Source organism: Aspergillus brunneoviolaceus (assembly GCF_003184695.1).
Source record: "Aspergillus brunneoviolaceus CBS 621.78 unplaced genomic scaffold BO95scaffold_100, whole genome shotgun sequence".
Taxonomy (NCBI): domain Eukaryota; kingdom Fungi; phylum Ascomycota; class Eurotiomycetes; order Eurotiales; family Aspergillaceae; genus Aspergillus; species Aspergillus brunneoviolaceus.
Window position 1 is genome coordinate 24,424 of NW_020290830.1, and position 12,706 is coordinate 37,129.

Genomic DNA, 12,706 nt, shown 5'->3' on the forward strand with positions numbered 1-12,706 from the left:
TATTTAATTTATTTAATTTATTTAATTTATTTAATCTGTTCGACCTGCTCGACCTCTTTTTTTGTAGTTCCGAGGAATATACTATATTTTAAAAAAAATATTTATAGAATCTAGTATAAAAAATATAAAATTTAATATTAAATAAACTGATAAGATTATACTACTTTTTATACTATTTAAAATAATAATTATAATAGTAAAAAAATTAAGAAAGCCGGGTCTCTATCTCTATCTAAGTATATATAATATTCGAAAATTCAGATAAAACTAGCTTTTTTATTTTTAATAATAATCTATTTTTTAAATTATCTTTAAGATTATCTATATTTTTATTTTTACTAATATAGAAGATAGTAATTATTTTATTCTTTTCTTACTTTTTAGATATAAAGATAATCGAATCTAGATTAAAATTATTAAGAATATTTTAGTACTTCTTACTAATAGTAAAATAATTAGTATATATCTAAAATATTATTATTTTAATTATATTAAAATAAAGACGGCTCCGGTAATAATAATAGATATCTTAAAAACTATTAAATAGATATTTAATACTAATACTATTAGTAGCAACTAAAAGAAAATCTCTAGCTATTTAATAAAAAATAAAAAACTAATTACAGCGGGACTTCTAATAAGTAAAAATATTAATATATTTTATAATACTTAGAACAGTATTAATTTAATTAAAAATATTTTAATAAGCTATATATCTTTGATATCTAGATATATTTTAAGTTTTTTAAATATCTCGGCTGCCGGTAAGAATTTTTAGTATTTAAAAATATTATAAAAGACTTTATTTAAATCTAATAATAATTCGGAGATAGTTAATAATATATTAATAGCCGGATTCTGATTATAATAGAAATAGAATATTTTTTTAAAAATAGTTTAGTACTTAAGATACCAGTTAATATTATTATTTAGCTAGATATTTTTTTTAAACTTTTTAAGCTTTAATATTAGATTTAAAATAGTTATAATTATATAGATATAGCTTTCTATCTGATAAATATAATAATAGTATTTTCGGAGCTTTTAATATATATTTTATAAGTTTTTAAGAATCTTTTTTTTTTAGAATACCTGCTTTTTTACCAGTCGGTTAATTAAGTAATCTAAATAATTAAAAAGATTATTATAAATATTATAAATCTTGTGAATAGTAGGCCTACTATTTTTAGATAAATATAATATAAAAAGAAAAAAAAGATATAGAAACTTAAGAAGATATTTTATCTGTTTTTATTTAATTATAGTAGAGTAAAGATAATTAATATTATTATAATTATAATATTAAATAAAACTGTTAATTACTTAATAAAAATTAAATATTTAGTAAATTATAAGATAGGTTAAGTTCCAGCAAGTTTTATAGTTAAGAAAAAAATAGTAAACTAAATCTGATTTAAATTATTAAGTAAGCTGAAATTTTTTATAATATTAAAAGCTTATATTTATAAATTATATAATCTTTTAAATCTATAATTAAAAATTAGTATTATTAGCTATTATTAAAAAAAGATTTTTAAAATCTGTTTATAAAAAATTAATTTAGATAGTTTTTATTATAGTAGAGGCTTTCTGTATTAGTCTTTTATAAATAGTTTTTAAAATATATTTTTTTAAGAGTTTTTAAAATATCAGAAGAGGTTTTAAGATTTTTATTATAATTTTTTTATATATATTTAATAGTACTGTTTAAAATCTTAATCTAAAGTTTTTATAGAAAAATATTAACTATAAGCTAAATTATATAAGTAAGACAGGGTATATAATACTAGCTTTAAATAATTATTATAAGATTGGGGTTAAGTAAAATATTATAAAGCTAAATATTTTAGCTAAACTAAGTCCAGAATTTAAATAAAATTATATTAAATATTAAATTATTATTACTAGTATTATTAATTATTATATCTAATAACTAATAGAACAGATTATATTTATATAAAACTAATAAAATAATTATAGCTAGATTCTTACTAGTATAAGATTTAGATACCGGTCGGAAGCCCAGTAAAATTTTATAATAATTTATATTTTTTATTAAAAAATATCCAGTTAAAATAAAAAATATTTTTTAATTAGAACTAGTTCAGCAGTCTACTATAACTAATATTTTTTTAATATTTAAAAATTTTAATAACAGTTGTGTGTATATATCTTTTAATAATTTTAAAAAATATTTTTTAATCTATACTTAATTAGAAAAACTTGATTTTCGACAGAAAGATAAAGCTATAAAATTAATTATCTATTTAAATTAAATATACTTGATAGTTCGGAATAATAGGCGACAAATAATTATAAAGTATAGAACTTAATTCTAAAAATTCTGTTTATTATAGACTGTAAAAGCCTAGAGAAAATAATAATTAAAAAAGATTTATATTAAAAAAATAAATAAATATTTATAATAATTTTTTACTTAATATTTAACTAATTATTTATTTAAATACTATTAATAGTATTTTCTTTTTATAATTCTTATAAAGATAATAGCTTATAGAACTAGTTTCTGAGTTTTTAATTTCCGGGTATTATAGAATATAAAGACAGGTAATATAGTAGATATAAAAAATTCTATTAGAAAATAATATATCTTTTTAAAAGCTGTTTTATATTATTAATATCTTCTTTTAACCGAAGTAAAATAGCGGTTTTCGAGCTTATATATAGGCTTTAAAAAAAATTATTTTCTACTATTAATTTTAGAAAATAGAGTATTTTTTTTTATAAATTAAATATAGAATAATCTTTCGATTCTTTACAACGCGCGTAATCTGGAGATTTAAAAAAAAAAAAAAGATCTAGTTTAAAAAACTTATTTTAGTTTAAGTATTATTATAATTTATAAATATTTAAAAAATAGAAGAAGAGGGCTTGATAGTATTCTCTAAAAATAAATTAAATAATTATAATTAACTTATAATTCTAAGACTACTCTACAAATTAGAGTGGCTAACGGCCAGGTCAGGTCAGGTTAATTGGAATTTTTATATCTGACCGCCAGGTTATGGCTAGATTAAGAAAATTTTTATATCTGACTGCAGTATAGCTAAAAAAGGAATGATTAACTGTTTTAATTATTTTTAACGCTAAGACCTGCTTGCTATATCTATTTGGACTTTAACACAGTTAAGATATATTTAGATTAAATAGTTATTAATCTAACTATCTTAACTGTTGTCTAAAAGTATATAGAAACAAGCTTTTAAAATCAGAAAAAAATAACTAAGAGAAGTATTAGTATCTTCTTTATCTTTATTTTAAAAAATTAATTAGAGATTTCTAATAGTGTTAATAAAATTCAGCTTTTTATAAAATTATGGTTCTTACAGCAAGAAATATATATAAAGATATATAATTACAGCTCGGTTTAAGTTGTATATTTTAATTATAATATATAATATCAGAAAAACTATATATTTACTAATAATCAGACTATTAAAAATAAATATACTGTTTTTATTCTACTATTTTTCTTTTTACTTTAGCTTAGATAGTCTATTATATTCTTATTTCCATCTAAAAGAGCTGAATTATCTGTATAATAAATTAAATTTAAAAAGAAACCTATATAATATTATTTATATAATCTTTCTTGGTAATTATACTTTCCAACAACCATCTTATTAAATATTAGATACTATAAAAATAGTCTACTATTTTTATTCTTTTAATCCAGTTAATCTTTTTTATTCTTTTTATCCAGTTGATCTTTTTAATCTGTTTAATTTTTTTGACTTTAAGCACTCCAGAGACTTGTTATTAATTATATTAATTTTATTTTATTTATTTAGTTTAACCGACTTCTCTATATAATAATAATATATATTTCGAAGTCTTTCTATATTTTTCTTTTCTTTTCTTTCTCTCTTTATACTTAAAATTCTTATATCTTAATATTAAATAAATTAGTTTTTAATTATTTAAACAGCTCTTACAAATATTATATTTTTTATAAAGAGCTTTATATAAGCCTTTTTCAGATTTTTTTTATAAATATTAGAACGACCTGACCAACCTGACTAATCTAATTAACTAAAATAAATAAGATGCGGCAGGCGCCTTAGCTGTATTTAAAATATAATAAATTATATTTATACGAAAGCGCGTTTTAAAGCAAAACAAACTGTCTTTATAAAATTTTCTATTTTTTTCTTTCTGTATCTATTATTTGCAGAGTAGTCTTAGAATTATAAGTTAATTACAGTCATCTGGCTTATTTTTAAAGAATACTATCGAGCCTTCTTCTTCTGTTTTTTAGATATTTATAAACTATAATAATACTTAAACTAAGATAAGCTTTTTAAGCCAGATCTTTTCTTCTTTCTTAAATCTCCAGATTACGTGTATTATAAAGAATCGGAAGATTATTCTATATCTAATTTACAAAAAAAAATACTCTACTTTCCAGAATTAGTAGTAGAAGATAATCTTTTTTAAAATTTATATATAAGCTCGAAAACTGCTATTTTATTTCGGTTAAAAAAAGATATTAATAATATAAAACAGCTTTTAGAAAAATATATTATTTTTTAATAGAATTTTTTATATCTATTATATTACCTGTTTTTATATTCTATAATATTCGGAAATTAAAAACTTAAAAACTAGTTCTATAAGCTATTATTTTCGCAAGGGTTATAAAAAGAAAATACTATTAATAGTATCTAAATAAATAATTAGTTAGATACTAAATAAAGAACTATTATAGATATTTATTTATTTTTTTAATATAAATTTTTTTTAATTATTATTTTCTCTAGACTTCTACAGTCTACGATAAATAGAACTTTTAAAATTAAATTCTATATTTTATAATTGTCTGTTGTCTACTATTCCGAACTATTAAATATATTTAATTTAAACAGATAATTAATCTTATAGTTTTATTTTTTTACTAAAAATCAAGTCCTTCTAATCGAGCGCAGATTAAAGAATATTTTTTAAAATTATTAAAAAATATATATATACAGCTGTTATTAAAATTTTTAAATACTAGAAGAATATCGGTTATAGTAGACTACTAGACCAGTTCTAATTAGAAAGTATTTCTTATTTTAACTGAATATTTTTTAATAAAAAATATAAATTATTATAAAGTTTTACTGGGCTTTCGACCGGTATCTAAATCTTATATTAGTAAGAATCTAGCTATAATTATTCTATTAGTTTTATATAAATATAACCTATTCTATTAGTTGTTAGGTATAACAACTGATAATACTAGTAATAATAGTTTAATATTTAATATAATCTTATTTAAACTCTGGATTCAGCTCAGCTAAAGTATCTAGTTTTATAATACTTTACTTAATTCTAATTTTATAATAATTATTTAAAGCCAGTATTATATACTCTATCTTACTTATATAATTTAGTTTATAATTAATATTCTTTTATAAAAACTTTAGATTAAAGCCTTAAACAGTACTGTCGAATATATATAAAAGAATTATAATAAAAGTCTTAAAACCTCTTTTAGTATTTTAAAAACTTTTAAAAAGATATATTCTAGGAGCTATTTATAAAAGACTAATATAGAAAACCCTTACTATAGTAGAGATTATCTAAATTAATCTTTTATAAATAGATTTTAAAGGTCTTCTTTTAATAATAGCTAATAATACTAATTCTTAATTATAGATTCGGAAGATTATACAATTTGTAAATATAAATTTTTAATACTATAAAAAGTTCCAGCTTATTTAATAATTCGAATCAGACTCGGTCTACTATTTTCTTCTTAACTATAAAACTCGTTAAAATTTAATCTATTTTATAATTCGCTGGGTACTTAATCTTCGTTAAGTAATTAATAGTTTTATTTAGTACTATAATTATAATAATATTAATTATTTTTACTCTACTATAATTAAGTAGAAATAAATAGAGTATCTTCTTAAGCTTTTATACTTTTTTTTTCTTTTTATATTATATTTATCTAAAAACAGTAGGTCTACTGTTTATAAGATTTATAATATTTATAATAATTTTTTTAATTATTTGGATTACTTAATCAACCGACTAGTAAAAAAGCGGGTATTCTAAAAAAAAAAGATTTTTAAAGACTTATAGAATATATATTAAAAGCTCCGAAAATACTACTATTATATCTACCAGGCAGAAGACTATATTTATATAATTATAACTATTCTGGATCTAATATTAAAGTTTAAGAAGTTTAAAAAAAATATCTAGCTGAATAATAATACTAACTGGTATTTTAAATACCGAACTATTTTTAAAAAAATATTCTATTTTTATTATAGTTAGAATCCGGTTATTAATATATTATTAACTATCTCCGGGTTACTGTCAGGCCTGAATAAAGCCTTTTATAATATTTTTAAATATCAGAAATTCTTACCGGCAGCCGAGATATTTAAAAAACTTAAAATATATCTAGATATTAAAGATATATAGCTTATTAAAATATTTTTAATTAAACTAATACTATTTTAGGTATTATAGAATATACTAATATTCTTATTTACTAAAAGTCCCGCTGTAATTAGTTTTCTATTTTTTATTAGATAGCTAGAGATTTTCTTTTAGTTACTACTAACAGTATTAATATTAAATATCTATTTAATAGTTTTCAAGATATCTACTATTATCGCCGAAGCTGTTTTTATTTTAATATAATTAAAACAGTAATACTTTAGATATATACCGATTATTTTACTATTAGTAAGAAGTACTAGGATATTCTTAATAATCTTTATTTAGATTCGATTATTTTTACACCTAAAAAGTAAGAAAAAAATAAAATAATTACTATTTTTTATATTAATAAAAATAAGAATATAAATAATCTTAAAGATAATCTAAAAGATAGATTATTATTAGAAATAAAGAAACTAGTTTTATTTAAGTCTTCGAATATTATATATACTTAAGTAGAGATAGAGACCCGGTTTTCTCGATTTCTTTATTATTATAATTATCGTTCTGGACAGTATAAAAAATAGTATAATCTTATTAGTTTATCTAATATTAAATTTTATATTTCTTATACTGGATTTTATAAATATTTTTTTTAAAATATAGTATATCTCTCGGGATTACAGAGAAAGAGGTCGAGCAGATTAAATAGATTAAATAAATTAAATAGATTAAATAAATTAAACAAATCGAGTAGATAAGCTAAATCTAGATAATATTATTATATTATAATTAAAAGTATATTATATTTTGTATATTATCTGTATAAAAAAAATATATATATTACTAATTAACCTGCGGTTATTAATCTATTTATTATATCTAATCTTTTTAACCGGCAGGTATAAACGGTTAAAATAATAGTTATATCTTAATCTAACTATAACCGTATAATTAAAATTTTTTTATATCTTAACCTAACCGCCAGGTTATAGTCAGGTTAAGGTTAAGGTATAACGGTCAGGTTAATCCACTCTACTACAAATAATAAATATAAAAAAAAAAAAGTAGAAAATTCTATAAAAATAGTTTATTTTGCTTTAAGATATGCTTTTATATAAATATAATCTATTATATTTTAAATATAGTTAAGACGCCTGCTGTATTTTATTTATTTTAGTTGATTAGATTAGTCAGGTTAGTTAGATCGTTCTAATATTTATAGAAAAAGTCTAAAAAAGACTTATATAAAGCTTTTTATAAAAGATATAATATCTATAAAAGCTGTTTAAATAATTAAAAACTAATCTATTTAATGCTAAAATATAAGAATTTTAAATATAAAAAAAAAAGAAAAAAAAAGAAAAATACGGAAAGATTTTAGAATATATATTATTATTATACGGGGGAGTCGGTTAAATTAAATAAATAAAGTAAGATTAGTATAGTTAATAGCAGGTCTCTAGAATACTTAAAATCAAAAAAATTAAATAGATTAAAAAAATTAACTGGATAAAAAAAATAAAAGAGGTTAACTAGATTAAAAGAATAAAAATAATAAACTGTTCTTACAGTATCTAATATTTAATAAGATAATTATTAGAAAGTATAGTTGCCGAGAAAGATTATATAAATAATATTATATAGATTTTTTTTTAAGTTTAATTTATTATACAGATAATTTAGCTTTTTTAGATAAAAATAAGAATATAATAGACTATCTAAGCTAAAGTAAGAAAAAAAATAGTAGAATAAAAATAGTATATTTATTTTTAGTGGTCTAATTATTAGTAAATATACAGTTTTTCTGATATTATATATTATAATTAAAATATACGGTTTAAATCAAGCTGTAATTATATATTTTTATATATATTTCTTACTGTAAGAACTATAATTTTATAAAAAGCTGAATTTTGTTAATACTATTAGAAATCTCTAATTAATTCTTTAAGATAGAGATAAAGAAGATACTAATACTTTTTTTAGTTATTTTTTTCTGATTTTAAAAGCTTGTTTCTATATACTTTTAAACAACGGTTAAGATGGTTAGATTAATAACTACTTAATCTGAATATATCTTAACTGTACTAAAGTCCAAATAGATATAATAAGCAGATCTTAGTACTAAAAACAGTTAAGACAGTTAACTGTCTTTTTTTTAGCTATACCGCGGTCAGGTATAAAAATTTTCTTAATCTGGCCATAACCTGGCGGTCAGGTATAAAAATTCCAATTAACCTGATCTGACCTGGCCGTTAGCCACTCTATATATAATAAACTTAGATATATTTCTTGATAATATATTTCTCGATAATATCTTTCTTAATAATATTTTCCTCGATAATATCTTTCTTAATAATATGTTTCTTAATAATACTTTTCTTAATAATATTTTTCTTAATAATATCTTTCTTAATAATATTTTTTTCAATAATACCTCCCTCGATAATACCGATAATACTTATTTAATAGAAATATATATATCTTAAAATAGATTATACTCTCTTAGAATATACTTTCTATTATTTATTATAGAGTATAGACTATTAATAAACTATAATATATTAAACAGAGAACAGAAATATAGATAGATATAAAATAATTTTTCTATTATTTAGAATCTTAACTCTAATTACTTCTATTTTTATTTTTAGAATTTATAAGACTTGAACAGATCGGGCCTTGCTATATAATCTTATAATCTATCTTTTTCGAATAGATCGGATTCGACAGTTTCTGCGACTTGGGTTTAGTAGTACTTAAAACTATAACTTTTCTATTTAAGTTTAATTAATCTCGAAGCTTTGTCAGCTATATTTATAACTTTTAAATTACTATATTTTACTAAATAAATATAATTCTATAATTAAGAAATATGTTCTGTCTAGACAACTTGATTTTAGAAGACTAAGAGTCTGTTTAATAAACTAAATTCTTAAAATATTTTTATTAGTATATTTAATAAAGTATTCTCAGGATATTCTAATCTAGTATAATAATATAATACTATTTTTTTAGAGTTATATTAGGATTTCTAAATAGTTAGTTTATGGTTTTTTATATTCTTTATATTATATTTACTAATATTTATTAGTTCCTATCTACTTTATAGTCGATTATTTATTTAATATTATTCTACTCTATTTTATCTTTCTTATGGGATTATATACTATCTTAATTATTAATATTTTATATTTTTTTTTGTAAAGCCTTTATAAGCGATTCGAAAAAATTCTTTATTAGTACTTTTTTATTTTAAATATTTAAGTAAATAGGCTTTAATAAGTCTTAATCCTAATATTAAAAAAGTATTTATATTAGATTTTTTATAGAAATCTGCTTATACTTTCCTAATTTTAACAGTTTTAATACAGTATATATAGAATATTGACTTTATATAAAGTATTATAAAGGTTTTTATTATTTTTATATTATAAAATAGTATTTTATATACTTAAAAATCTTAATAGTACTGTTATTACTTTTTAGACTACTGTTAAAGAATAGAAAGATAACTAATCTAATATAAAAATAAACTATAAGAAACTTATATAATATTTAAGATAACTATTAGTATTAAAATTAATTATTAAGTAATCTACTTTTAATATTAGTTATATACAGTTCTGTAATATACTCTTTCTATTATATAACAGTATTTATTATTTTAAGACTATTTTTTACTACTACAACTGTATTCTAACTGTACTATAACTGTATTGTAACTGTATTATAACTGTATGATAATCAATAATCACTCTTTATAACTAAATACTACTATTATTAACAGTAGAAAAGGCTCTATACAGACCCCCTTGGCCTGCTATGTTTCGAGCGAAATATATTTACACGACGGGGTCCAGAGGTCTTTGCGGGTAGCCCTAATCCAAGTCATCGGAGTTCCTCCAAGGCCTACACGGTAAGATTGCCAGGAAGATCCACCCACACAATTTAACATATCATAGAAGCAATAGTTAAGCTATGCATACAAGCGATAAGATCTTAATTGAGCCTGTCATGTACACAGTAGAAAGGCCACCAGAAAAGAAAGCGAGAGGAGACCACACCAAGGACCTGCGCGGGCCTGTACTTCATATACGCACCCGCAACTCCTCGGCCTTCCCACTCAATCCTCGCCCCGGAACCCCATCGCCGTCCAGCTAGCCTCCACCCTCTCCCGAATCTCCCGCGGATACGAATGCCGGAAGTCAGCCGCCTGCCAGTCCGGCCCCGTGGTATACTCCGACGGCATCAGCGCATCCGAGACCACCTTCCCGCCCTGGGTCGGGGAGCCGTTCCCGTGCGACATGTACGGGATGAGGGGGAAGCCGCGCACGTCTTCATAGAAGTACTCGTCCAGCTGGGGGCGGCATCGGGTGCAGAAGGCCCAGATCACGTCCTTCCAGTTGTAGACGTCGATGTCGTCGCCCACGAGGACGAGCCGGTGGATCGTGTAGCCGGCCTTATGATTGAAAACCAGGTCGCCGATTTGCTTGCTGAACGCGGCCGAGGTGGTTTTTAGACGGCGGAGGGCCGCGGTGTCGATCTGCAGGACCACCCAGGTTACTTGGGATTCGAAGGGAGACATCGCCTCCTTGACGGGGAGGCCGGCGTCTTTGCAGAGTTGGTGGATCTGAGCGGCCGCGAGGGGGCCGATCATTGTGTGCTGTTTTGGGATAAGTTATCCTATGAGGGGATTTGGGAGGGAGCGGGAATAAGAATAAGCGGAGGAAGTGAACATACCGTTTCGTCGGTCAGACGACCGCAGTTGGAAACGGGGAGGATAGCACCGGTGCGGTAGGTGATCTTGTTGACCTTGTACAGGGGGCAAGGGTGCGAATCACCGGGGAAAACATAGCTGAGGGTCATTGGTTAGTCTAGTAGCGATGCGAAAGGAAAGACGGGTGCCCAAACATACCCGTGCATCTCACCGAAGGGCCCCTCGGGCACCGTCTCGGAGATGCTCATGGTTCCCTCCAGGACGATCTCGGTGTTGGCGGGTACCAAGAGATCGTTGGTGTCGCACTTGACCACATCAATGGCGTGGCCCGTGAACGCGCCGATATAGCCGGCCTCGGTCACCCCGTCCGGGATGGGCATGCTGGCCGCCATGATGGCCGCTGGCGGAACCCCGAAGCACAGCGACCAGGGGACATCCTTTCCGATGGCCTTCCACTTCTGCTGCATCTGCCAGATATGTTGAGGTGGGATCACCAACCCTGTGAGATGGTTCTTATCGTAGACCATCGCGCGCGCAATCGACCAATTGGACCAATCGCCCTCGGGCGAGGATATAACATGCATGCCGTAGGTCTGGATGTATCTGCCCCCGTCGGCCTGGTGTAGCAGGGGCACAGGGAGTTTCGTCAGGTCGAACTCCCCGTCATTCAGGACATTCTCCTTGCAGGCGCCCGTGGGGACCACCCGGGGCGGGATCGGCTTCTGGTGGGCTGCGGACATCATCTTGTCTAGGATGTCTTTCATGCCCGCAGTGGGCGGCAGAGCCAGGTGGCGCGCTAGCCGGCCATAGCGGGTCTTGGGGTCGGCGCGCAGGGAGTTGGGCGCGCCCAGAATCCGGAAGAGACCCTTGTCGGCGCCCTTGAGGTTGTTGAACAGCGGGGCCTTGTCGTCCGTCTCGCACACCTTGCGAATGATGGCTCCAGCCTCGAGGTCCGGATCGATCTCGCGGTCAATCTCAACCAGGTCGTTGTCCTGCTTCAAGGCTTCCACATAGGAACGGAAATCCATGTGGGGGAGGTCTTGGACGGAGGGGTCTTGGTGGTGGTGGTGAGGCATCTTGGCAGCTGATCTTCTGGTAAGCAATATACAATCGGAGAGACCAGGTATATTTCATTCAAGCTTGGTAGTCATGAGCGAGGGTTTAGATGAAGATGGGGAGGTGGCTCTTATATGATTCCCAAGCCTACAAGCGGCGAGGGATTTGCATACGGGTGGTTGGAGCGTGGGTTGCCTCATGCTCTTTTCGTGAGGGCAAGCGGGCTTGTTCAATATATGGCCCCTCCTATTTCCTCCTGATCCTGCACCTACTATTGATCACTAGGCGTGTGCGCCTCTCATCCATGGTGATATCACGAGTTGCTTATTCTGAATGGGGCAGCTCCACCGACGTGTGAGTATCGGGGGTCTCGGTAGCTTCGGAGGCTCGGGATATGCACAAAGTGCGTAGATAACGTTGGGGCACCCTGGCAGTTCCACTTATGATCTGCATCTCGATCTGTCGTGATCATCATGCCATGAACATGTTTAGGAGTTGTTTGGATATTGACAGATGTAGTGTGCC

At 26.4% G+C, this 12,706-nt stretch overlaps 1 protein-coding gene across 1 annotated transcript; it reads right to left on the minus strand.

Moving 5' to 3' along the window:
- Positions 1 to 10,529: 10,529 nt before the first annotated feature.
- Positions 10,530 to 12,201, minus strand: BO95DRAFT_487744 (UbiD family decarboxylase; the record flags this gene model as incomplete). Its single annotated transcript, XM_025590490.1, has 3 exons — positions 10,530 to 11,071; positions 11,149 to 11,263; positions 11,324 to 12,201. 3 exons carry the CDS (start codon positions 12,199 to 12,201, stop codon positions 10,532 to 10,534), a joined length of 1,533 nt encoding a protein of 510 aa, XP_025436969.1.
- Positions 12,202 to 12,706: the final 505 nt, after the last annotated feature.